Source organism: Ipomoea nil, unplaced genomic scaffold (assembly GCF_001879475.1).
Source record: "Ipomoea nil cultivar Tokyo-kokei standard unplaced genomic scaffold, Asagao_1.1 scaffold2036, whole genome shotgun sequence".
Taxonomy (NCBI): Eukaryota; Viridiplantae; Streptophyta; class Magnoliopsida; order Solanales; family Convolvulaceae; genus Ipomoea; species Ipomoea nil.
The window spans coordinates 5,874,814-5,902,402 of record NW_017618464.1 but is presented as its reverse complement, the minus strand read 5'-3'; the positions used below and the strand labels follow the sequence as shown (position 1 = coordinate 5,902,402).

The following is a 27,589-nucleotide window of genomic DNA, read 5'->3' as shown; positions in this document are numbered from 1 at the left end:
CGTTGAATTAATAAATTATATAAATAATGTTATTTTGTTGTCACATTAGAAGATTAATGGGATGGATCATGAGGTGGTGAAATGTTTAATTCTTAAGGAGGCTCTAACTTATGTGAAAGATTAGTAACTTGAGCAAGTCTTCCTCAAAACTATCAATGTTTTAGATGTAATGACAATGGTTTGTCTTATACAACTATTTTTGCTAAAGATTGCATTAACATAATATATTATACTGTGAAAGATTGCATTAACTTAATATATTATACTAATAATGTTACTTTTTATCATATTAGAAGATTGGTGTGATGAATTTCAAGATGGTAGAATGTTTGTTGTTCAGAAGGCTCTAACTTAGTTGAAATATTAGTGACTTCAACAAATCATCCTCAAAATTGTAAATGATTTAGATGCAATGATGACACTTTATCTTATCTTATACTAACATTGTTATTATTATTAAATAATAATGTGCTAGACTTAAAATATTATAATAATAATGTTACTATTTGTCAAATTAAAAGATCATTTAACAATGTAGCATTTGTCCTTACTAAATCCACAAACTTTTAGTTTGGTCAAGGGATTTGGAGATTCTCTCCTACTCTTATTTGTGGTCTTTTTATTTTTAATTAATAGATTGCAAATGATGAGTAATATAAATGTCACACTATGATACATATTCGTTTAAAAATAATTTATTTCATTATATAAGATAAATTTATAAATTCATAATTTTCATTAAATCTAAAAGGAATACAACACATTAAATACCTTAATATTTATTTTTAATAATTCATCATTAAATATGTTATTATTATCAATTTTTTTTAACAGCTTGTATATTCTTATTATTATTAAAGAATATAACATTTATTTGTTATAAATCAATAATAAAATTTAAGGCATACTCCAAATTAAAACAATTAATTATATATTCCACGTCACGGCCTCTACCGTACATACTTTTCTTACATAGACTGAAATTCCTGAGATACCCTTCAGAAATCTTTTTACTGCTCGTATAATTTTCAGTGACTCCATTCCGCTTTCCCACCTCCTCCGCAAGGAGACTCGACCCCCTAGATCGACCGTGCCTTCTCTCCCTCTGAATTCGCCGATCCTCGGCTCAACATTCTCCGGCGATGACTCTTCTCACTCCTCCTCCGATGGATGTAATCTCTCTCTACCTTTCTATATTCATGCACGCCCGCACGTTACATTCACATACATAGAGCTATGCTTTGTGTGTTTTTGTTTTTATTTTTTTATTTTTATTTTAATTTTACTGTTTGCAAACTGCTTCTGCACTTTTCAAGAGTAGCTTCGGATAGTGATTTTAGCAAAGTTTTTATCTTTGGATTGGGGGAGTTGTTGAGTGGATTGACTGATGCGCGGCGGGCGTGAGAATTCGACGTCTGTTTTGCAATTTAATTTACGCCAATGCTGGAAATCCTAGGGATTCGATTGATCAACAGTATCTTTAGCTTCAGTAGATCGGGATTATCTTACTTCTCTTACTACTTTGGTTGTTTTGCAGCAGGAAGATGATGACATGCTAGTTCCTAATTCCGACTTCCCAGTTGAAGGCCCTCAGCCTATGGAAGGTAACTTTCTTCACTTATGCATCACCATTTTGCCCCCTCTTGCTATCTATCTACGTGTGTGTGTGATTTATGTGGATTGTGATTGATAACCTATATAAAGTTTTGTTGTTTTAAACTTCATTTATCAAATGTGCATGAATATACACTGTTGATTGAATTTCATAATGAGGTATGGTGAAAAGCTTGGCCTTTGGCCTTTTGGACATGTTATGATGATTTTGGGGTTGAATTTTTGGTAGTTGCTCCTGCTGAAGCAACAAACACAGTAGATGCTCAGGCAGTGGATGATCCACCCACAGCTCGGTTCACATGGACAATTGAGACTTTTTCAAGGTTGAATGCGAAGAAGATGTACTCTGAAGTTTTCTATGTGGGAGGATTTAAATGGTATTATATTTTCAATCTCTCTCTTCATTTATTTAGTTATTTTTAAATGTAACTTTTGATGCATTTCTAGATGTTTTCTGTTTAAACTTTGTTTGCACAGTGAGAATTGACGTTTGATGTAGTTAAAATTTTAATGTGGCAGGAGGATACTGATTTTCCCAAAAGGGAATAATGTGGATCATTTGTCAATGTATCTAGATGTTGCCGATTCTTCAACACTGCCATATGGATGGAGTAGATATGCTCAGTTCAGTTTGGCTGTGCTTAATCAGATTCATAACAAGTTTACGGTGAGGAAAGGTGAGAGATTTGCGATGTTGATTGCACGAATGGTTTTTACAAGTTTGTGTTCTGTTTAGAATAATTGTCAGCTTGATTTTGCCAATATTGCTACTTTTAATTGTCTTATCACGTCCTTGTGGCATTTTTCTCACTCATGCTTTCATCATTCATGAGAAGAGGTTAAATGAAATATAAGGACTCTGCCTACTGGAGAAAGGTATTCATGTGACCATTTATTTCATGGGAAGTGGGATTTCATTATTGTGGGCATCCATGTAATTTTGGTTTTTCCTGTTGAGAGTTTCATACAAGTCATGATCAATGGTTTTTTTTCCCTGGTTTTGGGTGGTAGTGTAAACCCACTGTCTTAGTAGCACCTTCTTTGTTAGTTAAACAAGTAAGCAACTACTTTCCAGCCTCCTATGTTTCTTTATTGTGATGTTCAATTGTATATGACTTTTGGACTGTTTTAGTAAAATGCTCGATTTTATGAAAATATTCATTTTTGTCCTAGTTGTAACTTAGTCCGCTCAATTAAGTACTTTTCAAGTTATGCCCTAGATTTCTTTTGCCTGATGGCAATTGTTCTGTACAAAACCGAATAACCAATTGACTTTGCGGCCGGGTTTCTGAAACTATTTTTTTTTAGTTCTGGGGTCTTGTTGCTAATTCGTTTGGTAGTTGTAGTCAGGGCAGGAATAAGCATTCTTATTACTATACCTTCTTTATAAGGTTGCTTTGTATTCCTATTTTATTGGTTTCCATCCTTTTAATTAGACATCTTCTGTTGTCTAACCCAGTCTTTATGAATTTGTTATCTCATATATCATTGAGTGTTAATTTTGAACTGTCGAGGTCCTATCTAGTGTTCGGATATTTCTATTGATGACTGGCTCTTTGAGAGTTTTTTGATTTCCATGTTCTAGATACCCAACACCAGTTCACTGGAAGAGAGAGTGATTGGGGTTTCACATCTTTCATGCCTCTTAGTGAGCTCTATGATCCCAGCAGAGGCTATCTTGTGAATGACACAGTCATAGTTGAAGCTGATGTGGCTGTGCGTAGGGTGGTCGATTATTGGTCACATGACTCAAAAAAGGAGACTGGCTATGTTGGACTTAAAAACCAGGGAGCTACTTGTTACATGAACTCCCTCCTCCAAACATTGTACCATATTCCTTACTTCAGAAAGGTTAGTATATACATTTTCCCCTCTCTTTAGTCATTCCGTTAAATGACTAATTCAAATCCGTGCTTTAGGCAGTGTATCATATGCCAACAACTGAGAATGACAATCCTTCTGGGAGCATACCTTTAGCTCTGCAGAGTTTGTTCTATAAGCTCCAATACAGTGATACCAGTGTAGCAACGAAAGAGTTGACGAAGTCCTTTGGATGGGACACATATGATTCTTTCATGCAGCATGATGTGCAAGAGCTTAATCGGGTTCTTTCTGAAAAACTTGAAGACAAGATGAAGGTGATAGATCTAGTAACACCACACCTTTGTTATTGAGAAAATTAAATCTTGGACTCTCTCTCCTAATATTTCACTTCTCAAAAAATATTTATAGCCAAGGGTGGGTTCCCGAAGTCATTGACTTGGTCCCTTTCCAAGTTAAATTCTTAAAATTGCCTATTTTCTTTGGCTCAGGGAACAGTTGTGGAGGGTACAATACAACAATTGTTTGAAGGCCACCATATGAACTATATAGAATGTATCAATGTGGATTACAAATCTAATAGGAAGGAATCTTTTTATGGTATGCTATTAAATCTCTAACTCTGTAAGACTGACATGACTTGCTTTATGCAGGATTCTGAACATCAGCTTATATTTTGGTCCATGTAATTTGCATCTTAAGACTTTGCCTTTGTCCTTTTTTTTTTTTTTTTTTTTTTTTTGGTTTCTTTTTTTCCAGACCTTCAACTTGATGTCAAAGGGTGTCGGGATGTATATGCTTCCTTTGACAAGTATGTTGAAGTGGAACGCCTTGAGGGTGATAACAAATATCATGCAGAACAGTATGGTTTGCAGGTCGGATGCCTTCAAATCTTTGTGTGTCTATTGTATTTTGGAAAGTGAGGGCCATGTTTATTTTGTATTCTAGTTTAACACTTCATCGATTAACTTATCATGGTTTTCATACTACTTTTTAAACCAAAGATGGTGAAACCTTTTGCATATCAAGATAATAAGAAGACAACATGCATACTCACAAAAGAGAACCACAAGTAAATTTACAAATAATATACAATAGTCATTGATGAAATATGTCAAAAATCAAATACTGCATACATATCTCTTACTTTACCAATTATTTTAGATTGATTTTGTGGTAATAGTTTTGGAGTAGTTGATTTATTCTTTATAAAGTTATATGGCTTAATTCTATTTGTTTTTTCAAACTATGTTGGTTTTATTGTCTTCTAATGCTATAAATTTGACATTCTCAGGATGCTAAGAAAGGTGTCCTTTTCATTGACTTCCCTCCTGTTCTTCAACTTCAGTTAAAGCGATTTGAATATGATTTTGCACGTGATACTATGGTCAAGGTAACTAATTAATAGTCACCACCTTGTCTTATATGTAATCTAATGTGACACCACTTATGTATTCTTTGCATGATATGGAGTTTTGGGTTGACAGGAATAAATGAATTTAGTGCATCAATGCCTTTTGGCCTTTTATGATTCTTATTATTTGGAGTTGGACGTGTACCTATATCTTCTGGAATAAAATTTCCTATCTAATGGTTTGATCAGCCTTATATCACTTTCTAGTTAATCTATAGTCTGAGATTAATGTATACATTTGGGGTAAAATGTGGTCACCTTGAGACAGCTTTGAGCTGTTGCTGTTACCTGTTTTCCTTTGAGTGCTCTGGAGTACTGCTGTACCAAACCTTGTTTTGTCATTACATATCTCTCTTGAAGTATGTAGTACAACCTCCTGTTTCATCACCGAAATCATTTGTTTGATATGATCTTACAGATAAATGACAGATATGAGTTCCCTTTGCAACTTGATCTTGATAGAGAGGATGGAAAGTATTTATCTCCCGAGGCAAATCGAAGCATTCGCAATCTCTATACTCTGCACAGGTATCTACTCCTTTTGTGTTCTTTTCCATGATATTTCAGATGTTACTCTGCTGTCATCTTTGGTTAAATGAGTCATTTCTTTTACTTGTAATCTGGCTAAACAAAGTTGTGTATTGTTGTTCCATGCTCTATATTCTGTCACTGGCAATTGATATCTGGCTAGATGTTGACAAGTCACTGAAGCCTTTTGTGCTGACACCTCTGTTGGTTGCTTTTAGTGTTTTGGTACACAGTGGTGGGGTGCATGGTGGACACTATTATGCTTATATCCGACCAACTCTCTCTGATCAATGGTATGTAGGATGTTCTGTAGCATGTATATTTGTCCATTTTCCTGTTTTCCATTTTCTAGGCTTAACAGGGGCAAATTGACTCTTTTAATTTGCATCTGCTACCTGCTAAAGCTTGGGTGCTTCATTGTGAGCAGATATAGACATTGAGGCCTTTATTGCTGCTTTTCTTCTTTGATATAGTTTTTCTGTCCTGCTTTGTACTTTTAGGTTTAAATTTGATGATGAACGGGTGACAAAAGAAGATATGAAGAGGGCGTTGGAAGAGCAGTATGGCGGTGAGGAAGAGGTATGTGCCCCACATTTCCTATGTTGAGTCATGTGTTTCAGTTCTTTCTTTACATTGTGCTATATTAATAATCTCTATTGCAACAGTTACCACAGACAAATCCTGGATTTAACAACTCGCCATTCAAGTTTACAAAATATTCAAATGCATATATGCTTGTGTACATTCGGGAATGTGATAAAGACAAAATAATTTGTAATGTGAATGAGAAGGACATTGCAGAGCACCTCAGGGTAAGGTTTTGATTCGTATTTTGATTTGCTTATTTATGTTTCCCCTCCAATGAAACTAATCCTATATAAGCAATGGTTCAGATAAGACTAAAGAAAGAACAAGAAGAAAAGGAACAAAAGAGAAAGGAGAAAGCAGAGGCTCACCTTTATACGATCATCAAGGTTTCACTTTGAACCCCTAATTTCTGTATTTCAAGTAGTGCTTCCATATAACAGTTGCTTTTGGTTCTAGGTTGCTCGTGATGAGGACCTTCGGAATCAGATTGGAAGGGACATATTCTTTGATCTTGTGGATCATGATAAAGTCCGCAGTTTTCGTGTTCAGAAACAAATGCCATTCAATGTATTCAAGGTATTAATCGTTGTCACTTTATTTTTCAATAGATGGCATGCAATGAAACATGTTTTTGCTAGCAGAGTATTGGAAAAGTTCAAGGGGCAAATTGCTTTGAATTTCCTTGTGGTGATAGTAGCAGAAAGTGATGTACTTTACATTGTGTTCTAGACTTCTATTTTTACATTTTCTCCTCTGAGTGTGTTCTAGACTTCTGTTTTTTGGATCCTTGCCCTCCATTATGAAAGTGGCAATAGATGTCTGTCCACATCTGTGTACAACCTTTGCAAATGTGTCAGCACCATCTTAACACACCGAGTGAACTTGAAATGCTTTTTGGCCTGTTGCTTTATATGCTGTTAAATTCTGTGAAAAAGTGTAAATACTAAATACCATTTAGTTGGAAGGGAGTTTGAGTGTTTGACATCCCATGTTTTTCAAATTTCAAGAAATTGAGGAGGTAAAGGTAAGGATTGAAGAAGATTGTGAAATTGAGAACGCTGGGCCATTCTAGGACTGATAGTGGTATATACTTGCACCCAAGAAGGGAATGGAAAATTCTTTAGAAATTGGGTTGTGCAAAGGTACTGGTATAAGCTTTTGGCTTACTAGGCCTTTTTGTGTGCCAACAACTTGCCTTCTAAAACAACCTTGATTCTCCTCAAGTTACATTTATGATTTGGATTTGATTAATAACATTAATTTGCAATAATTGTATAATTTTACAATCCTTAATTATCTACTTGGTACAATGTTGTTTATTTGTTCCTATGTCTGTTTTAGGAAGAAGTTGCCAAGGAATTTGGTATACCAGTGCAATATCAACGTTTCTGGTTATGGGCAAAGCGACAGAACCATACATATCGTCCGAACCGGTCATTGACACCTCTAGAGGAAACTCAGTCTGTAAGTTCTTTTTGATTTCCAATCATTTTATTGTGCTGTTTGAAGCTAAACTTGACATTATCATTTTTGAAAGGATCCAATTATGGCAAATTTTTATGTTCTTCAATTGCTTCTTACCAACAATTTGTCATACAGCAAAAGTGTGATATAAGCATCCGCTTAGGGCCAATTACCTAGGGATTTCAGTAACTATTTTCTGAGGCATTTGATATAAAATGCGCAGAACCATTATGCTAAGACTAAGACTGTTGGGAAGTGAAAACATTTGATGACTTGCGTTTAAGCCCATATGTTGGACATCTTTTTAGGGAGGATACTTCTGAGAGGGTGTGGTGTTATCTTGAGTGTGACAGGGAAAAATGCTAGCTATTCTTATAACAATTATTATGGAAACAGTATGGTTTTATGGCTTCCTTTGTTACAAATTACAATTATTTGTTATTCTTGACAACCTTTATGGTCTTTCATGATCTTGCTTGATTTGTTTTTTAGGTTGGGCAGCTGAGAGAAGTATCAAATAAGGCAAATAATGCTGAGCTAAAATTGTTTTTGGAAGTTGAACTTGGCCTGGTAATTCCTTGGGTGCCCATTTATCTTCCTCCTTATCAGGGCAGCAGTTATATTCTTATCTTTCCTAATGTAATCATTGAGTTTTAATTTAATATTCTATGGTGCATTTATGTAGGATTTAACACCTATTCCTCCACCAGAGAAGACCAAAGATGATATTCTTTTGTTTTTCAAATTTTATGATCCTCTGAAAGAGGAGATACGGTATGTGTGCTTGATCTGCATAGATTGAACACTTCTTTTCCATAGGATTTTGTTGCAAGTTTTTCTCATTTGATATCTCTTTCAATTATTCTCCAAATGTTTTTTATGAAAAGGATGCATTGACATTCCAGACACTCTTGCGAATGTGATCATTTGATTGGCATCACATTAAGAATCTAGGAGAAAGAAGTTTTAAGGACATACTGTTATGCATTTACCTACTCAAGTGTATGGAAATGCTTAATACCTGATACTGTGTTAATTCTTCATCCAAAATTTAAATACTCTAATTCTCAACTTAATCACTAATTTGGCCAACTATCAGTGTTATTGTCTCATTCACATGGTCTTGATGAGAACTTACTGGAAAAGATATTTTTGTGCCTCAATTCTATATGATTCCATGCTTGTGAGTGAAGTCTCTTGCCTTGGTATTGTTCTCAGTGGACTTTTCTTCAATGTCAGGTATGTTGGATGTCTTTTTGTCAAAGCCAGTGGCAAGCCATTGGAAATTTTGACAAAGCTCAATGAGTTGGTTGGATTTGCCTTGGATGAGGAAATCGAACTCTTTGAGGTTAGTGTTTCTTCTTACTATTATATGCATCACTCTCCTTTATGTTAGTATATGTTCTTTTTTTAGTTTCCTTATTCTTCCCCTTTCATGCACAGGAAATAAAGTTTGACCCTAATGTTATGGTTGAACACATTGACAAGAAGGTCAGCTTTCGTGCAAGTCAGGTATATGATATTCATTGCCAGTTTGTCTTAGCAATTTGATTTTCAATCATTCCATCTCTGCTGTTTAGTGACAGATTGATAGTAGTAGACAGCTTTGAGTTACACTTTTTAATTCTTCCAATTCTGAATTCCCCCATTATTGCAGCTTGAAGATGGAGACATTATTTGCTTTCAGAAGTGTTTTCACAGTCAAAGCAGTGAGCAATGCCGTTTTCCTGATGTTCCTTCATTTTTGGACTACATGCATAATCGGCAGGTATATGGTTCTACCATCATGTTATAATTCCTCAGACTACAGAACCTTTTTTGAACAAATAGTTGGTGCTTAATGCATTTGTAGGTTTTCCTTATGATGTGGACCACATTCTAATTTAAAAAGTTGCTGGAAACTTGCCTATTGTATTTCTGAGAATCACAGAATATTTTTGTATGAATCTCTGGGCATTAGTGTAATTGTTGCAATTCATAGGATGCTAAATGTGAATGAATGATTTGATAGGCAATTTATTCAGTAGATCATAAATTGTGCAAAATATATGGTTGGTTTGTTTGTTTCTTAATTTCCTGTTTCAGTTTAGGGTGATTAATGATACTGGTAATAACTTGTAGTTCTTTACCTTCTTCGATTGCACTCCTACAAAACTAAAAAGCCAAATTATCAATATTGTTTTCTTTTTCCCAACATAAGGGTGAAACATAATTGGATGTTATCCATTGGAGAGTGGATTGGAACTTGTTTATCTCCATGTCTAATAATAGTTTGTAGTGCAAACACATAATTCTTTGGCCTTCTTTCATGCTTGCTTTCCTTGTGTTTGCAAAAAGCCATGTCTTTTCAAGTATACTGAGTTTTGGATTTAATAGTTCTCATTTTTTTTTTTTTTTTTATGGTTTACTTATGAAAACATTATGGTTCTCAGGTTGTTCGCTTCCGTTCTTTGGAGAAACCTAAGGAGGATGAGTTCAGTCTTGAACTGTATGTATTTAGTGTTTTATCTCGTTGTTTGATTTCACAAATTTAGTCAACTTCTTTTTACCTATTGTTTTTCAATTGATGATGAGCAAACATCTAGGTCAAAGCAGAATAACTATGATGAAGTGGTTGAAAGTGTAGCTCGCCATCTTGGCTTGGATGATCCATCAAAAATTAGGCTTACATCTCATAACTGCTATTCCCAGCAACCAAAGCCCCAACCAATAAAGTACCGGGGAGTGGAGCGTCTTACTGATATGCTCATTCACTATAATCAGGTAGTTTAGTGGGAAGTGCCCGTCACTGCTCCACTTTTCCTTGATAATAATAAACTTGCCCATCTGCTTGACTGTTTCTAATATCATTCTTATGTTTGAACAGACTTCTGATATTTTGTATTATGAAGTCTTGGATATACCTTTACCAGAACTGCAATGCCTGAAAACTCTTAAAGTTGCTTTTTATAGTGCGGCCAAGGATGAAGTGAGTTCTAGAAGTTTTGTTCTGTTTTCATGTTTTGCTCACGTGTTGTTGTTGTTGTTTTTTTTTTTTTTTTTTTTCCCCCTATTTTGATTTACTTCTGCCTTAAAATTTTAGGTGACTATTCATACTATTAGGTTGCCAAAACAAAGTACAGTGGGAGATGTCCTCAATGACCTCAAAACAAAGGTAGGTGATATTGAACTTTTGTGATTTCACTGCTGATGTTGGTATCTTTCAAACCCCCTTCCATCAATTTGAAGAAAACGAAAAGAGGGAGGGAGGGAGGGAGGAGCATATTGAAAATGGAAATTATAATCAAATGAAAAAATCCAAGCATCATCCTCTCTTGGACCGAAACCCCACTTGATTTGATGGGAAAACTTGTATTCAATATGCTTGCTGCAATCTCTGGGTTTTCACATAATTAGGTTTCCAAACATCTCTTGAATGAAATCTGCTGATTGGTTATTTTGATATGGAACAGGTGGAGTTGTCTCATCAAGATGCTGAACTAAGATTGCTGGAGGTTTTCTACCATAAGATTTATAAGGTACTGGAATCTTTTTTCTATTTTGTGAAGGTGTGGTGATTCCAACCCCACCAAAAAAAGTGTCAGGTTAATCTTTCTTGGGCTTTGCTTATTTGGATGCAAAGTTATTCATGACCAAACAAGTTTTTTTCTTGCTAAACACTCCCTTTTTGAACACTGATTATATGAGTGAGACACAATGAAGTTAAAACACTACTAACATGGATTGTCTGTATTCTTTGTATGGTTTTGAAAACTTCTGAGAGAAATTTATGAGTTGCTTCATGAACTTTATTATTATTATTATTACTATTATTATTATTATATTATTATTATTATTATTATTATTATTATTATTATTTGACTTGTTTAATAAAGTAGTAAAAATGTTAAGCAAACTGAAGCAATCGAGCTATCATCTTTAGAAAGTTTGTGGTTTGTAAAGCAACAGGGTAATTAACCAATTTGTACCTATATGTTTATGCAGATTTTCCCTCCCCAAGAAAGGATTGAAAACATAAACGATCAGTATTGGACATTACGTGCCGAGGAGGTATTCTATAGTGTCTGGCTTGCTTCTTTCAAGTAGTATGGTGCCTTCTCTTATTCCTTTCTGTGAAATTGAGATTTGAAAAAACTATGGGTGTGTTTGGTTCATGGGTTTACACACTAGGAATGAGAATCAAAATCATAGTTACTGTTTGGTTGACAACTTTTTAAAACACAACTACGGTCTACGGGCCCCTTCAATTAAAAATCACATTCCCTAATTAAAAAGGGGTATCATTCCATCTTATTGGTAATCTAATTTTTAAGTTTGGATTAGTACTTTTAGATTTTTTGTTCATATTGATGCTTTGGGTGTCATTATATTAGGATCAATTACCTTGATTTTTTACTTTTGTATTTTTAAAACATTTATTCTGATTATAGGGTCATACAAAACCAAACATCAATATTGGTAATCATTCCAATTCCACCCTACTGCCAAACATGCAAAATACTTTCACGAAAACCTATTATCATTACCAAGTATTTGATTCCCATTTCAATTCCGATTCCCATGTGCGAACCAAACACACCCTATGTGATTCCAAATTTCCAGTAGTAAACTGTTGGCCACTTGGCCAACATTTAATGGTGGTATTTCCATCATATTATATTTGTTTTATTGTCTGGGACAGAGGGAGTGTATGTATCTAGGGAAGGAATGATAGTTTATAAACTGGAATTCAGAAGAGAAAGAGTAAAAAGAAATGCTGATGAATGATTTGTTTTCCTGCTGGAGTTTTGTACTGGAGATCAGTGCTTCATACTGCCATTGAAGCTGTAGATAATCAAAGTGGCGGTTGCTTATTGTGGGTGGTTCTGTTATTTTTGAATTCTTTTTTTTTTTTTGCAGATTCCTGAAGAGGAGAAAAATCTTGGTCCTCAGGATCGTTTGATTCATGTTTATCATTTTATGAAGGACGCAGCTCAGAATCAAGCTGTAAGTACATAGAAAATTTTCAAAAACACTAATTTTTGGTTATCAAGTCAGTTGTTGCGAACTTGTTTTTTCGTTCTCATGAAGTGAAAGTTCAACTGACTGTTAAATCTTGTATTCTGGATTAAAGCATGTTCAGAATTTTGGTGAACCCTTTTTCCTTGTTATTCATGAGAGGGAGACATTAGCTGATGTTAAAGCACGCATACAGAAGAAATTACAAGTTCCCGATGAGGAGTTTTCAAAGGTACTTTTTAATTCATCATATATCTATAGCAGCATGGCAATGGGCATAATTAAGCTCATTGACATTCTTTACTTGTTAGTTAAAAAATCCTTCTTTTAAGTTTTGTATTTCTTTTACTATACGCTTTTTGACGTGCAACTACTTGTAATCAGTGGAAGTTTGCATTTTTGTCCTTGGGTCGGCCTGAGTATCTACAGGACAATGATGTTGTGGCTAACCGTTTTCAGGTAAATCCCTCTCTTATTCCTCTCCTTTTCATGTATAGTTATCATAATCACCTTTGGGAATTATCCATAATTTATTTATTATTTTTTAAAAATCTTTGTTCAGAGAAGAGATGTTTATGGTGCTTGGGAACAATACCTTGGATTAGAGCATACTGACAATACACCTAAAAGATCATATGCCGCCAACCAGGTATGAACTTGTTGTATACTTGTATAGAAATATGGGCTTGTGAAATGATCCCTCGAGTTATAGAGACTTTGATTGCTCAAGTTGGAATGACCTCCTACTTGGTAGAACATTGTATATAAGTACATCTTTGATATGAAACCTCCAAGCCATTTGGGAATCTAGAGGTTCTCATTTTAGTTAGCTAATCGAAAGGATAATTTGAAGAAAAGAGCCGATATTGACAAATTAACTTCTTGCCATGATCTTGCAATCTGTCCATGTGGCATTACTGACAAAGCTCTTTAAACTGCAGAACCGACACATATTTGAGAAGCCTGTTAGAATCTACAACTAGAGAGATTATGCGAAACCTTGAGCTGCATCTGCGTTGGCTGGACAACAAGTACCCGACATGTACAATTTTGTGTAAAGAGGCGGGAAAATTGAATTGGAACAGTTGGGCAGTCGCATAATTCTTTTTTTTTTTTTTTTTTTAAACATTATGTTCAGAATACAAGTTACAATCTATCTAGGAAAAAAAAAACTGGCTTTGTTTCAATTGTAAGTTAGGAAATACAGATGATTTTGACAAGGCATGTATAGATTGGTACAATTGTTTGTTTTGGCCTATATTCTTCCTTCAGGTTTTTGACTGAAATGGGCGGACAAAAATAGGCAACTTTTTAAACTCGACAAGTCTTGGAAAAACGTGTTTGGGATATGCGATTGTGCCTTTAACTGGCCCTCGAACTCATTTCCCCAAAAATTCCTTGCCCCTCTAAGTCCTTTATTTCCAATGTCTTTTTTGCTTTCTTGGGAAAATGAAGATGGGAGATCTGTGATATTAAATATACTGTTCATATTCATTTCAAAAAGATAAATATATTCTATATTCCAAAATAAACAACGAATACCGAAACAATGCCAAATTAGTGAAATTACGTTAAACGCAGTATAAGTAGAGAGAGAGAGTGTGTGTTTACTCTTTTCATCTTCATTTTTGATTCGGTGCATTTATTTATTCTTATTTAATCTCTTTTGGATATTTGCTGCACTTTCATATGAATCCCAAAAACATTAACGTAGTGAATTGAATATAGAAATGGATCATTTAGGGCAGTAGCCATCGTATCAGGTTCATGCAACGTAAACAATCGAATATGGTATTATGTATTTAATTATATTCTTTCCCACTGTAGAAGAAAGAAGACAAAGGTACTGGAGCCTCCCTTTCTTCTCTTTTGATCATCTTCACTTCAACCTTCTCAAAATCATGTGTTTTTAAAGAACCCTTTGGCACGCATTACATTCCCTTCAAGTTTTTCTACAGTTTATGAACTTGTGATAATTGTTTTACTGGTAGGGATGGGCCAAAATCATAAGCAGATTCTGTTGCTTTGGTGTCTGATGTTGCTGTCACAAAGTTGCCTGTCATGGGGAGGCTGGTTCTTCGGTTCAGGCAAGAAAGACGGGGAAGAAAAACAGCGTTTTTCGAGCAATTTCCCCGAGGGAAACCAAGCAGGCTCCAAGGTTGTGGGCTCAGGATTCTCCATGGAGCCTTTCAACATTGCAAAAGGAATCAAACTGGTGGAAAACGCGAGGCAGAAGATGTTGATGGGCGCTGATTCTTGTTGGCAGATGGCTTATCAGTCTGTATTTGCAGAGTGTTCAAAGGCCCTTCATAATGAAGAGTTAAGGTCTAGGCTTGCTTGGCATCTCAGCGATTGCTTTCAGAAGCACTCCGGCAGGCCTTCTTTCCCTTTCTGTCACCCCAAATCCGCCATGAATCATTGCCTCAAGACCTTGGATGATCTCGCTCAGAAAGTCTACCTCGAGTTCTTTCTCGAAACCAATTCCATTTGCCATCAACTCCAGTAAGTTCTTGTCTTCTGGCATTTTATTTGTCTGTTTCAGTTCAATTATGATGCATACATATATTGCAGGATGGATGCATTTAAATATCAGACAGAGAGATTGGTGAATGAACTGAAGAGAACTGCAGAGAATGCAGAGGAAAAGATAGAGAACATAGAAGAGCGAGGGGAGATTCTGCTCCAGAACTCGAAAGAAATCCATGATTCTTTATCCATGGTTGATCTCCGAACCCAAAACTTAGAAAAGGCTTCCAAGAACGTGGAAGATCACGTCGGCCTTGTGCTGGAACATTCAAAGGCAATACAACAGCAGTCCAGGGCGATCGAGGCCTCTCAGAAGGAGCTAACAGACGAGCAGGCGAGAATGAAGGGGAAACTAGTTGAAGGAATGGAGATTGTGCAGGCTTCTTACAGTAATCTTGACAGAGAGATCAACGAGTTGAGGAGTGAGGCTGAGGAGATCGAGAAGGAGATTGGTAGAGTCGGGGAGGAAATGTATTCGAAAATGAGAACGCTTCAGAGTAAAGCTGATGATATAGGGAACATTGCTGGGGTTTCTTTGGATAAACAGAAAGAACTGTTGGATAGTCAGTCTGTTGCACTTGAAGGCCTTCATGTTCTCACCAAATTCCAGTCTCAAGCTCTCGAAGAAAGCAGGTAAAACATATGGAGAAAAGCTCAAATCTTTTGGTCAGTTAAGCTTTTCAAGTAGAGCATACACATAAATATACAGTCCAACTATCAGCTTAGGATTTTAGTTAAGCGGAGCACATCCTTCAATTTAGTATCAGAGCCAACATCATGCAAAAGGTCATAGAGGCGTGTTGAGCATATAGTATATAAACATAAATGTGTAGTCCAACTATCAGCTTAGACTTGAGACAGAGCTCATGCAGACACGTGAAGGGGCGTGTTGAGCATATAATATATAAATATAAATGGGGAGTCCAACTATCAGCTTAGACTTGACAGAGCTTAATGTGCAGTCACGTGAAGGGGTGTGCTGAGCATATAGTATATAAATATAAATGTGCAGTCCAACTATCAGCTTTTAGTTGAGACGGAGCACATCCTTCAATTCTTTGGTTTCCATAGCTGTTTTATGTGGTTACTTTTGCAGAGGAACTCTGCAACAACTGGCAGAAACTGGAACGAAACAGCAAGAGGAACTTCTTAGGAGGCAAGAACAGCTTCAACAAGCGCATGATCACCTCGTCGAGAACTCAAAAACAATCTTAGAAGCTCAGGTTAGTAATATTCTTGCAGTTACATTAGCAGTTCGTTTACTGAAACATTGTGTTGTAGGAAGCATTCGAGTCCAAACAGGCAAGCATGTTTGTAGCCATAGACAAACTCTTCGCTTTGCACAACGCTATCCTGCTCGAATCAAGGCTGATGAAAGCTTTCCTGGTTTACTCACTCTCAATCCTTCTGCTCTACATGTTCACCAGCACAAAACAGACTTATAACGTTAGGCCTCGGCTTTATATAGGTACATTTATGTCCATCTCAACTAACAGTCTAAATTGATAGTTGGATTGCACATTTATGTTTATATATATTATATGCTCAACACAGACAAGACTTTGCTACAGATTTCAAGAACCATGCTCAGGGGCCGGGGCTAAACCTGTTTTTTCGATTTTTCAGGGCTGTGTGCAACATTCTTGATCGAGTTCTGCATAATTCGATACGGGGCAGATGAAATGGAGCAGCAGTCATGGATGATAAGCATGGTGAGATCAGTCTCAGTGGCCATTGCATCAATCCAGCTTCTGTATGCCATCTGGACATACAGGTACAGATATGATATATAAACATAAATGTGCAATCCAACTACATAAAGCATATGCTTCAATTCGGTATCAGAGCCAACCCCCATGCCAACTATCAGCTTAGGCTTTTAGTTGAGATGGAGTACATGCTTCAATTCACCAGACATTAACTAAGTTCTGCAACATTTGCAGGGACTATGAGATGTTGAACCATAAGATTCTGGTGACACTGATGGAGAAGGTGAATGGGATGCAGAAACACAGGAAGGAGAGTTCATGGGATGATTCAGAGAGTGAAGTGGAAGAGTGGGGTTCATGGATTGAGAATGAGTTGTTAGAAGAAGTTGATAAATTGCAGGACCCTGACTATTTGTTGCCAGAAGAAGAAGCTGCACAAAATTCATTGGTTACCATAGGGAGATATAATCTCAGAAATCGCAGCTATCAAAGATTTTGACTTTTAACTTTTTCACCAACAACTATGATTAGTGCCAAGTCCCTATCTAAAATATTTCAGTTATAAAATAATTAACTAAAAATTTTCACACACCCCTAGTGGAGACAAAGACATAAGATATGAGATTGTGCTTGAAAGTGAAGAATCCATACTTGCAGGCTTTTGAATGATATGTGCATTATCTAAAGCACCTACACTAGAAATACAATCTTGAAGCAAATCATACTTCGACGTAACCAATCTAGATTACTCCAATAAAAAGCACACACAATAATTTATTTTCACCATCAACGAATACGACACAAACTCTTACTATTCATTAAGGATAAGTTGTCTGAAAATGTCTTACCGTAAGACAGTTTCACTCAAGACTTATTCATTAATAGTCCAAAAAAAATGTATTTTAACTTTTAAAATCAATACATAGCGTTCACCTTGTGACAATATTTTTTTAACTCTTCATTTTTATTGTCTATCATGATTTAATAAGCTTTTACTTCATTCTTATACTCCCTACCTTTAAGAAAATATAGATGAATAAAATATAATTTCATAAATTTCAATGTACGGTAAAACTTTGATAGTGATCTTGGACTGTTATTAGATCCATCAAAATGGGCTTTTTGCCTGTCGGGCCCACAAAACAATTGTTATTAGATTTCGATTTTAGCGACTCACAAAACAGTTGTTATACCAATGATGATTTTATCGGGACTAGATCCACCATAAACCGGGTATAAAGGTACAGAACAGGATAGGAAAATAGTAGTATTATTACTCGGGGCACTATGCCTAAAATAGTACGGAGATATTGGACCAAAACGGCGACCCAAATAATAAAAGCTAAAGGACTAATAAATAAAACAAAACTAAATACATTACCAACAAGACTCAAACCCGAGTGTGCCAGCAGGAAAGAGAATGCTTAGACCAATGGACCAAAAAGTGTTTGGTGAGCTAAGGGATACCTTACATAGTTATACCCCCCCCCCCCCTTATACTACTAGCGGATCCTCCCCCCTTCCCTTCCTTGAAGCTTGCTGGGGTTTCACATAGGTTTATTATATTCCCCCCTTGCACGTGTACGACATCAGGATGGCGTCAATTCCCACCAAACACGCGTCCCACGTCTTCCCATCGTGCGACTGTCCCAACCACTCGCTAGGCGCCACGTGCCTGAGGAACATGGAGAGACCTGTGGGGTGCACCCAAGCAGGCTGCCTGGTTAGCGGCATGATTATCGCCACCCTGGGCGGGGGCGCGCCCCCAACCCGCGCCGGCACGACCAGCCGCCACCCTGGATGGCCAGGTGCGCTGCTGGGGCGCCGGGTGGCACGACTGGCCTTGGGCAGCCAACGTGCCACCCGGCTCCCCACCCCCTCCCACCTCTGCCTTGCATCGCTGCTTCCCCCTTGCACTACCTCTTCACCTGCCTTGCACCCCTCCTTCTTTGTCTCCTTGCATTGCTTGCTTGCCTGTCTGCCTACTTGCCTGTCTGCCTCCATGTCATCCCAATCCAATAAGGTTTGGACCAACCTCTTTCCTTTACCACCCCTCACTTGGACCAAGACTTTCATAGTTCAACAAGACTTATCCAATAAGAGCAACCCCATTAGTGAAATTTTCACTGTTTTTAAGGCACATTTTGCTTAGTTGGATGAGAGAAGGTGAGGAGAGAAAAAAGTAAAATACCTCTTACAACTCTACAAGCACCTTGGGTTTTATTAGAAAGTGGGACCCACTTCAATTAAATGAAATTCGCACAGTACACGCGTGATTGGCAACACAGTGCTAGCCTAGTGCGTCCTAACAGTTTTTTTTTTTTTTTTTTTCCTAACAAAAACAAAAAACAAAAAACAAAAAATAAAAAAAAAAAATTGGGCAGGCTGGTATGAGGTAATATATGTACAGACGCAAAGTTTGAATGGAATGTAGTTGACACCTAAACGACACGCTTACGTTTATGACGTAGCAACGACCTCATCAAGGTATTCATCCACATTCCCCAGTGATCTTGGACTTTCCTTCAAACCTAAACAAGAGTCCTTACATATAGATTCAGTCGCGCCACCATTAGAGCAGAAAGGATCGCGAGTTCTGAAGATGGCGGAGATTTTTCAGCTTCACAAGATTGTTTACGAAGAGCCTTCTTCCATTTATTTCAAACTCTTGTCTGGTTTGACCCTTCTGTTTCTGGGATTCTTGGGCATCTCAGAATTGCTTGGAAACCACCTTAAATATTCCAAGTTCTGGAATTCCAGTCCCAATTCTGCCTCGCAGTTCAAAGTGTCCAGCGTCGTGGGAATGTTCACTTTGTATGCCCCTGCTTCCCTTGCTGGTCTTGCTTCCTTTCTCATCTTCCCAGATGGAGATTCAAGGTTCTTGATGGTCAAATTGGCTGTTACCATCCATTTCCTCAAAAGGGTACTTGAGGTGACAACCCTTTTCCCTAAAAAGGAAAAATTTAATCTTGTTACCAGTTCTAGGTTTCTATGTTTTTTGTTTTAGTTACGAGAAATTGCAGCCATTATCTGAGGAACCCAGGACAAACCCAACCTTGTGATCTTAGCCAATAAAAGACAGCAAATTAGCCTAGGTTGTCTATACTGACAGGTTTAAATTAATAAGGTCAATACTTGAAATCGTATGGTTACCAAATCAACAGCCTGACGAAGTTGGTTGGGGTTCTTAGGTTTCTATGTTTTGAATAATATTATGAATGCTTTTATTGGGGAATAATGCTTCTCTTGTCAATTAGTACATTTATTCTGAGAATAGCTTCACTAAATATGGAAGGTTAGTAATCTCAAGATGTTAGGCACTTAGGCTGCAAATGGCACCTTAATTGGTGGTTGTGATTATGCCCAACTGCATACCCTACTTGTCTAAGGACAAAATTTTTCCATCTGAGCATATCTGATATAAGCCAAATATGTCAGTTTTCTATGTTTTCTTTTAGTTTCTTCTCTGCTCATAAAGGAAATAATGCATGAAATTTGCTCGTTCTATTTGCAGGTTCTGTTCATTCACAAATACAGTGGCGGGATGATGTTGGATTCCGTCCTCCTTATTTCGTCCAGCTATCTATTTGCCGCTGCAGGCGTGATATATATCCAATCCCTAACTCGAGGATTTCCCGAGCCGCCAATTGATCTCAAGTATATAGGTTTTCTGATATTCCTCGTTGGAATCTCAGGTAACTTCTATCATCATTACCTCCTTTCCAGGATGAGAGGCAAGAACGAGAAGGGCTACAAAATCCCGCAAGGCGGTTTCTTTGGTTTGGTTGTATGCCCTCACTATCTTTTCGAGATCATTGCTTTTGTTGGGATTTCTTTTATCTCCCAAACGCTCTTTACATATTGCTGTGCTGTGGGTATAGCGGTGTATCTAACGAGTAGGAGTTTCGTCACTAGGAAATGGTACCTTTCCAAATTTGAAAACTTCCCCAAGAATGTGAAGGCTTTGATTCCCTATGTATTCTGATTTGCAGTTGATACTTAATATTTGAAGTTGAAACTGTAAAAGTTTTTGCTAAGATTTGTACTGTCATTCCCATAATAAAAAGAAAGCTGTTGAATCATTCTAGCAAAACTTATATACAGTTTATTATTATTATTATTATCTGTTTCTCTATTTTCTTCTTGTACTTTTTAAGGGATGGGTATTGATGCTATTGGGCTTCATATTGCAGAAGTTAGGTACCAAGTATCAATAAATAATTTATCTTCAAAAGGATCACATGATTAGTAGGTTCAGAAAAAAGTATAGGGACTTTCACTTTTTACTGACGTGATATGTTGTGATTGCTAGCAAAAAAAAGTGGGTCACAATTTTTATTCATTTTATTTTATTTTTTCAATAAAATTTAGACATACGGCTAAATTCTCGCACATGCAGCTCATTTGGTTCTGGGTAGTAGATTGTGGGCAAGGATACACGATCAAGCTCTGAGAGTTGCAGTATTGGAGTTATACCTAATGTGGTGAGCTCCTTGTGGGCACTAGGCACTTGTCCTCTCACTTAATCGACCTCATAGACCTCTGAATCATCGTGATTTATCCCTCCACTATCTTGTCGGAGGCTCGGAGCGGAGTATGGGGCGGGGCAATTCCACACATGTGGCTAAAATTTTTCTGGGAGTAAGCTTACCCTTTTCCAATTTCTATAGGAAATTAGGAATAGAGTATGAGCAGTGAGCTTGCCAGCATTGACCAAACTTTAAAGCTAAAGAATTGACCCCTGACTGACCCCATGACAGAGGACCACAAAATTATGATAGTACAAGCATGTTCTATCATCCACCAAATCATATTTTTAAGATAGTATTCTTTAAGAAAAATTGATCCGACTTTGAACAGGTCTACTGAGAAGTCTCCTTCTATAGTGCTATTGGAAGCAGATTAGCAGAAAGATGAATTCCTGTTACTGAAGCTCTTGAGTGCTTAGATGGATTGCCATTTGTTCAATGCTGCCAAGGATGGGAACGTTGATATTCTCGGGCGACATATTCATCTGCTCCCATTCAAATTCACCCCGAACATGAACACAGTGGCACACGTTGCAGCCCAGTTTGGCAGGAGCCAGTGCGTGGAAGAGATCTTGAAGATGTGCTCTTTGCTGCTGTGGCAGGTGAACGCTAAAGGCGAGACGTGTCTGCATATTGCATCGAGAGAAGGGCACGCTTCTGTAGTTCGAGTGATCATTGAGAGCGCGAGAAGATTTGGCAAGGACATAGAGAGCAGCGTTGGGGCAGCCGAGGGGATAATCAGGAAGGAGAATTGCCAAGGAGATACTGCCTTGCACTTGGCGGTGAGAAACCGCAAAACTGAGGTTGTCGAGTTCCTGCTTAAGGAGGATCCCGGTTTCCCCTATTATGGCAACAAGGCTAGAGAAGCTCCGCTTTACTTGGCTGCTGAGAGAGGATACGACGATCTGGCTGTCATGATTTTGCACGCCTGTGATTCAGCCGCTTATGGTGGTCCCAAGAATAGAACGGCTCTCCACGCTTCAGTTATCTGCCACAATCAGCGTAATCTCAATTTCCCTAGTTTGATTTCTCAGGTTTTCATTTCCTTATAATCAGTTCTATTTATGGAAAATAGAGAGAAACGTATGGGTTTATAAGGCCATAGGTTAGACAAGCTAATTGATTGTATTCAATCTTTTAGTTTGATCTGGCCTGGGTGCATATTGATGGAGATTAGCTCAATCTTAGATTATAACATGGTATCAGTGCTGGTTCGGCCCTTAGAGGCTCGCATTTAAACTAATGTGGATTTTCATTTTCTTTTCCACCAGATTTGACAGCAAAGATACTGGAATTGCAACCGCATCTAACTAAGCTAGTTGATGAAGATTGGTGGAGTCCCCTTCACTTTGCAGCGCATTTCGACCATGCCATGATTGCGAGGATGTTGCTCGAGCATGATTCGTCGATAGCGTATATTAGGAACAGAGAGGGGAAGACCGCTCTTCATATTGCAGCGAGTCACGGGCACACGAACACGATGTTGGAACTGATTCTGCAATGCCCCGATTGCTACGAGGTGGTTGACTATAGCGGGAGAAATGTTCTTCACGTCGCTGTGGAGAGTAACCAAGCCAGTGCGGTAAAAGTGCTGCTCAGTAATCCTTTGTTTAACAGCCTCATTAACGAGAAAGATGTCGAAGGAAACACGCCTCTTCATCTGCTCGCCATGCATGGCTCGCACATCCAGAATCTTATTTGTAATCCCAGAGTGGATAAAAGTGTTTATAATGCCGCAAATTTAACCCCACTGGATATTGCATCGTCTAGTCGTCACTTCACAACTTTGAAGGTATGTGTTGAGCATATAATATATATAAACATAAATGTGCAATCCAACTATCAGCTTAGGGTTTTAGTTGAGCTGGAGCACATGCTTCAATTGTATGAAAAATCGATCTGTTGGATTGCATTCAATTTTTTTCGTTTTGATCAAGCGGTTGGTTTATGTGGTGCAGAGTCTTATTAAGAGAGAGCTGAAGCTTTTCGGTGCCACTCGTGGTCTACGGAATGTGATCAACAAAGACGACGGTGACAAAGAACAGATGAGGAAAGAACATTTAAAGAAACTATGCGAAACGCATTTGATTGTGGCTGCGCTTATTGCAACAGTAACTTTCACGGCCGGTTTCACCGTGCCAGGCGGTTTCAATGGTAATTCCGGGCCGGAAGAAGGCCTCCCGGTGCTAATGAAAAAGATGGCGTTTAAAGCGTTCTTCATATCAGACACGGTGTCCCTTGTGCTATCAACCTCCGCAGTTTTCATGTACTTCATCACCGCGCTTTATGCAGACCAGACTAAACTCTTTAACCGCCTCGCCTGGGCATTTTGCTTCACCATAGTTGCCATAGGAGCAATGGTTATCGCCTTTGTTACTGGCACATACGCAGTACTGCCTAACACTTCCGGGCTTGCAATTTCGTCGTGTGTAGTTGGTTGCTGCTTCTTCCTCGTGTATTTTCTTCTGTTGAAGAAGCTGCATTTCGACAAGATCGCCAAGAAAACTCGTTTGTGTGGTCATGCATATGGAAGAACTCACAACTCGGTTGCCGTATGAAACCATTCCCTCCGGCATTCCAAGGTAACCAAACCGAATAATGTCTGGACTTGGTTCGAAGGCTAAACCAAGAATTCGGTTTGGGTTCGTGCAAAAACTAGAGAAAAACCTCTAGGGCATCAGTTTGGGCTAATGTTTGTTCAATTGTAGAATATAATGATGTTCTTTGAAATGCTAAAGTTCATTGATTAGCTACATTTGTGGCTGTTAGTTCTAACATGAGAAAACACAATATGCTTCTAAGCAGGCAAACAATATTGTTGCCAACAACATAAAATGAAATGGAAAATCCAAAGACATGATTAGGCCTTAGAATCCAAGGCAAGAATGGTGCTGAGATTCATGGGAATCATATACTCTGTTGAGCCAGTCATGATCTGCTGAACAATTATTCTGTTCGCCTTCTCGGATGGGTGGAAGGGATCCCAGAATGCATATTCATCTCTGTTCGAGCACAGATTGGACAACGAGGTGCAGAGGCCAATGCCATTGTATGGCCCTTGCCCACAACATGCAATTTTTGATGTCACAAATCCTGCAACATTGCAGTAAGAGGTAATGCATACAATTTTTGCAGATGAAATGTGATCAAATCAAAATAGAAGGTTTGATTCCGAGCTGGTCAGCTATAGGCAACCTAGGCTAATTTACCTTCTTATGGTCCTTTGTTGACTAAGGTCAGCAAAAGTGCCATAGTGCCATATTGACTTTCTTGATTTGAACTGTCAGCTATAGGCAATTTAGGCTGGTTTACAGGTCCTTTGTCAATTAGAGTCCTAAAGTGGGACTGTTCATTTAGTGTACACCATCGTATAATGATTGCGGGTTTTCCTGGTTACTAAAAATGAAGTAGAAGGTTTTCATACCAAATGCCTGAGGATTGATGATGAAATCAATGTGCACTTGATGTGTATTTGCAGCAATGAAAACTGGGCTGCCTAGTCTTGTGTTAAGCCCCTGCAACATCTCAATGAGCTGTGGGTTGAATAGGGATGCAGCCCTTTGCAGCTCAGATGCACACTCCCCTCTCTTGCTGCGCTGTGCCAGTTCTGCAGGGACACACCCAAGCGGTCCGGTGCCCGTCACAAGCACCCTCCGAGCTCCCAACTTATACAGCTTCTACAAACCCAACCATTCAATTCAACCAATTAACTAGTCTAACTCATAGTCTTATAAACTCATATGTCTGTCCATAAAAAAACAACTTACTATCAAAATTTTCTGGTATTCTGAGATGAGATGGCAGACATAATGTGGGAGATCGAACTCTTGAGACCTGGTGGAGTTGGGTGTGAGATAATAGTTGTTCACAAAATCATTGCCTCCCACGGAGACGAGAACCAGAGCCTGGTTCACGAGCTCTCTGGCGCGGTCGGCTCCGATCTGCGCACGCAAACGGTGTTGATATTCGCTGAAGTAATGCAGTTGTTCCGGCATTCTGATTATTCTTTCCTGCAAATTAATTATCTTCGCCATTGTTAAGAGCTTGGTTGAAGCAACAGAAACCAATTAACGATGAAAAATAATGCATCAAAACGCGACAACAGATCGGTTTTCATTTGCTATTACGTACGAATTGTGTTCCGGTATCGTTAAGAATTCCGACTCCTGCTGATGCAAAATTGGCACCGGCAAGCAGCGTTCCTCTTTGCTGCTTAATCTCCGGGCTCAAGTACGGCAATGGCGACTCCCGACCACCTATCTGCTGGCCTGCAAATTCCAAATAACTTGTTACAATTTTTAAATCCTGGTATCATTTGGTCCCTTCGATCTAATTAATCATTATTGCCAAATTTGATTTGGTCCATCCGTCCTAATTTCTGATCACCTGTGATTTATCTTAGAAGGTAAAATTGTCAATTTTAATTACTTTTTTCGTAAACTTTTTGGGAAGGTAACAGAAATGACAATTTTACCCTTCAAGGCATCAAAATAAGTTACTTGCATAAATTTGGTCTCCATACTGGTGACTAACAATTAAGTCTATATGATAGAAGATTTAAAAATTATGAGACTAAATGTGAAAAAAAAATTAATAATCGTCAAATCGTCTTTGGACCAAAAGTTAAAAAAAAAAAAAAGAAAAAAAAGAACTAGCTAGCTAGTAAACTATACATGTTAAACTAAGGTTGCATGGGCATTTTGTTTATGAACTAACATACAATATAATAATAAGCATGCATGCAAGGAAGGCAAGAAAGTTAGTGTGATCTGTACTGAACTGAGAATGTCGGCGATGTTGAAGCCGTTGGAGAAACGGCCGGTGGGGGAGTGAGTTGGATAGTCAAGGCCATACGGCGGCGAGTCTGCCCGGGCACACGACCCAATATAGTTGTTATTGCCGGCGTCCACAAGAGAGTCGCCGAACACAAACAATGCTCGTCGACCCTCATCAACTTGATGGGTATTAGCAGAAGAAGAAGAAGCCCCTAAGATGAAGAAAATGAAGCATAATAATAAAACCATGCAAAGATAGTACTTTTCATCAGTAGTAGGGCAAGACCTAGCAATGGCCATTGCTGGAAATGCCTCCCTAGACTGTATCTTGGGTTGTTTAATTTTCCTGTGATATATGTAAAGTGAGTGGATTTATAGGTAGGATTCGATATGATGCCGGACACTATCTACAACCTTACCTCACAAGTTACCATTATTGAGCACCCCCTAGATTTTTGACCATATATCTAGAGTTTTTAGTCTAGTAGGCTGGTTGTGATTAAATTTTCAACTACTTTTTCAGTAATCAGAATTTTTGATCACACAAGACCCGGCCATGAACTTAAAAATTCTCAATATTATCACACCTTAAGGGTCTTATGCCTCAATGAGTTAGAGACGATCGAAAAGCTTATTATACTAGTGTCTTATATTACCTTCCAAATTATGTTACTACCGTAAGAGGTAAATTTTACTACTTTACATCTATCAATGCTGTTGTAATTGATCTTATATTCTGATCTTTACAATGCTTAATTATTTGGGGAGTTTTATTTTTATATTAATTAAATTAAATGGTCATCAATAATGCAATAGTCAAATGGATTAGGAAAAATGGGCCATAGAAGCTATTAAATTAAAGCTACCTATTTAGTTATTTCAGGGATAGTTGTAGTAGGATTGGGTTAGTTGGAAGTGAGGTGGAGTATCCAAATCATCATACAATAAGAGCCGCCATGCAATCATATATATTATTCGTTCTGCGCCGTATAATCAATAGACATACCAACTCCTTGCATGGTCCATCGAGTTTTGGCGGATAATTCGCGGTGGCGGATGAGGGTACGGTGGTGCATGCGGCGGAAATAACCAACATGGCGGCGGTGGACGTTGTATTATATACTTAGATCTTGGAATGGTCCAGGATTCCTAGCTCTCTGTTCCTGCAGTTGATATTGGTATAGAAGAAGTAAATCGGGATATACTTCACCTGGCTTATAGATTCTTAAATACTTATACACTAGTGACACAATAAAGACAAATTCATATATTCTTTTTTAGTCATTGATAAAATTTGTACTTTATTCTCTGCGGACTACTGCGATCACTAGCAAAGCAATACTTCTAAAATTATTTTGAAGTGAATGATAAGTTAAACTGTGATCTGAACTCAATTTTTTTTTTTTTTTTTTTGAAAATGTGATCTGAACTCAATTATTTTACTTTGATTTGACATGAGGGTGTCCAAATCATAAAATGCTGCAAAGTTGGCCGTTGGGGTCTTGGGGATGGACCACTTTGCAAATTAGGTCTGCACTAGGCATAAATTACGTCAAAGCTAAGACTAAGGGGTTTTATTTTTATTAATTTTTATTGTATTAAATATATTTTACTTTTTTCATC

General features: G+C 37.8%; 5 protein-coding genes across 5 annotated transcripts; 4 read left to right on the top strand and 1 right to left on the bottom strand.

Annotated features, from left to right (window-relative positions):
• Window positions 1-1,021: 1,021 nt before the first annotated feature.
• Window positions 1,022-13,751, top strand: LOC109147784 (ubiquitin carboxyl-terminal hydrolase 12-like). The gene is made up of 32 exons (XM_019295443.1): window positions 1,022-1,172; window positions 1,538-1,604; window positions 1,844-1,991; window positions 2,134-2,291; window positions 3,200-3,465; window positions 3,534-3,752; window positions 3,927-4,035; window positions 4,195-4,310; window positions 4,730-4,828; window positions 5,268-5,377; window positions 5,596-5,670; window positions 5,878-5,956; window positions 6,043-6,189; window positions 6,271-6,351; window positions 6,422-6,541; window positions 7,307-7,429; window positions 7,922-7,999; window positions 8,115-8,203; window positions 8,669-8,777; window positions 8,873-8,941; window positions 9,087-9,197; window positions 9,862-9,917; window positions 10,015-10,192; window positions 10,296-10,397; window positions 10,512-10,583; window positions 10,882-10,947; window positions 11,414-11,479; window positions 12,329-12,415; window positions 12,543-12,659; window positions 12,812-12,886; window positions 12,990-13,076; window positions 13,369-13,751. The coding sequence occupies exons 1-32, from the start codon at window positions 1,143-1,145 to the stop codon at window positions 13,408-13,410; spliced, it is 3,351 nt and encodes a 1,116-aa protein (XP_019150988.1). The 5' UTR covers window positions 1,022-1,142; the 3' UTR covers window positions 13,411-13,751.
• Window positions 13,752-14,420: 669 nt separating this feature from the next.
• LOC109147898 (protein GAMETE EXPRESSED 1-like) lies at window positions 14,421-17,243 on the top strand. Its single transcript, XM_019295560.1, has 6 exons — window positions 14,421-14,929; window positions 14,999-15,586; window positions 16,050-16,176; window positions 16,235-16,421; window positions 16,580-16,727; window positions 16,897-17,243. The coding sequence occupies exons 1-6, from the start codon at window positions 14,421-14,423 to the stop codon at window positions 17,159-17,161; spliced, it is 1,824 nt and encodes a 607-aa protein (XP_019151105.1). The 3' UTR covers window positions 17,162-17,243.
• Window positions 17,244-19,094: 1,851 nt separating this feature from the next.
• LOC109148160 (very-long-chain enoyl-CoA reductase-like) lies at window positions 19,095-20,755 on the top strand. The gene is made up of 2 exons (XM_019295988.1): window positions 19,095-19,594; window positions 20,177-20,755. Exons 1-2 carry the CDS (start codon window positions 19,265-19,267, stop codon window positions 20,645-20,647), a joined length of 801 nt encoding a protein of 266 aa, XP_019151533.1. The 5' UTR covers window positions 19,095-19,264; the 3' UTR covers window positions 20,648-20,755.
• A 529-nt stretch (window positions 20,756-21,284) lies between these two features.
• On the top strand, window positions 21,285-23,921 carry LOC109148158 (ankyrin repeat-containing protein At5g02620-like). The gene is made up of 3 exons (XM_019295986.1): window positions 21,285-22,193; window positions 22,463-22,983; window positions 23,150-23,921. Exons 1-3 carry the CDS (start codon window positions 21,611-21,613, stop codon window positions 23,747-23,749), a joined length of 1,704 nt encoding a protein of 567 aa, XP_019151531.1. The 5' UTR covers window positions 21,285-21,610; the 3' UTR covers window positions 23,750-23,921.
• On the bottom strand, window positions 23,915-26,289 carry LOC109148159 (GDSL esterase/lipase At5g33370-like). The gene is made up of 5 exons (XM_019295987.1): window positions 25,972-26,289; window positions 25,323-25,459; window positions 24,959-25,201; window positions 24,616-24,868; window positions 23,915-24,284 (listed from the first exon to the last, which is right to left on the bottom strand). The coding sequence occupies exons 1-5, from the start codon at window positions 26,264-26,266 to the stop codon at window positions 24,052-24,054; spliced, it is 1,161 nt and encodes a 386-aa protein (XP_019151532.1). The 5' UTR covers window positions 26,267-26,289; the 3' UTR covers window positions 23,915-24,051.
• Window positions 26,290-27,589: the final 1,300 nt, after the last annotated feature.

What these genes read in the sequence shown, in the direction of transcription:
- LOC109147898 (XM_019295560.1), top strand. Translation starts at nt 14,421, where the DNA reads ATGGGCCAAAATCATAAGCAGATTCTGTTGCTTTGGTGTCTGATGTTG. An exon ending in TCCATTTGCCATCAACTCCA is followed by an intron (nt 14,930 to 14,998) that starts GTAAGTTCTTGT and finishes CATATATTGCAG; the next exon opens with GATGGATGCATTTAAATATC. An exon ending in TAGGCCTCGGCTTTATATAG is followed by an intron (nt 16,422 to 16,579) that starts GTACATTTATGT and finishes TCGATTTTTCAG; the next exon opens with GGCTGTGTGCAACATTCTTG.
- LOC109148158 (XM_019295986.1), top strand. Translation starts at nt 21,611, where the DNA reads ATGGATTGCCATTTGTTCAATGCTGCCAAGGATGGGAACGTTGATATT. An exon ending in AGTTATCTGCCACAATCAGC is followed by an intron (nt 22,194 to 22,462) that starts GTAATCTCAATT and finishes CTTTTCCACCAG; the next exon opens with ATTTGACAGCAAAGATACTG. An exon ending in GTCACTTCACAACTTTGAAG is followed by an intron (nt 22,984 to 23,149) that starts GTATGTGTTGAG and finishes TATGTGGTGCAG; the next exon opens with AGTCTTATTAAGAGAGAGCT.
- LOC109147784 (XM_019295443.1), top strand. Translation starts at nt 1,143, where the DNA reads ATGACTCTTCTCACTCCTCCTCCGATGGAT. An exon ending in ACATTGCAGAGCACCTCAGG is followed by an intron (nt 6,190 to 6,270) that starts GTAAGGTTTTGA and finishes GCAATGGTTCAG; the next exon opens with ATAAGACTAAAGAAAGAACA. An exon ending in AGGAAATCGAACTCTTTGAG is followed by an intron (nt 8,778 to 8,872) that starts GTTAGTGTTTCT and finishes TTTCATGCACAG; the next exon opens with GAAATAAAGTTTGACCCTAA.
- LOC109148160 (XM_019295988.1), top strand. Translation starts at nt 19,265, where the DNA reads ATGGCGGAGATTTTTCAGCTTCACAAGATTGTTTACGAAGAGCCTTCT. An exon ending in TCCTCAAAAGGGTACTTGAG is followed by an intron (nt 19,595 to 20,176) that starts GTGACAACCCTT and finishes TTCTATTTGCAG; the next exon opens with GTTCTGTTCATTCACAAATA.
- LOC109148159 (XM_019295987.1), bottom strand. Translation starts at nt 26,266, where the DNA reads ATGGCCATTGCTAGGTCTTGCCCTACTACTGATGAAAAGTACTATCTT. An exon ending in CAACATCGCCGACATTCTCA is followed by an intron (nt 25,460 to 25,971) that starts GTTCAGTACAGA and finishes TGGAATTTGCAG; the next exon opens with GCCAGCAGATAGGTGGTCGG. An exon ending in ACGATACCGGAACACAATTC is followed by an intron (nt 25,202 to 25,322) that starts GTACGTAATAGC and finishes ATTAATTTGCAG; the next exon opens with GAAAGAATAATCAGAATGCC.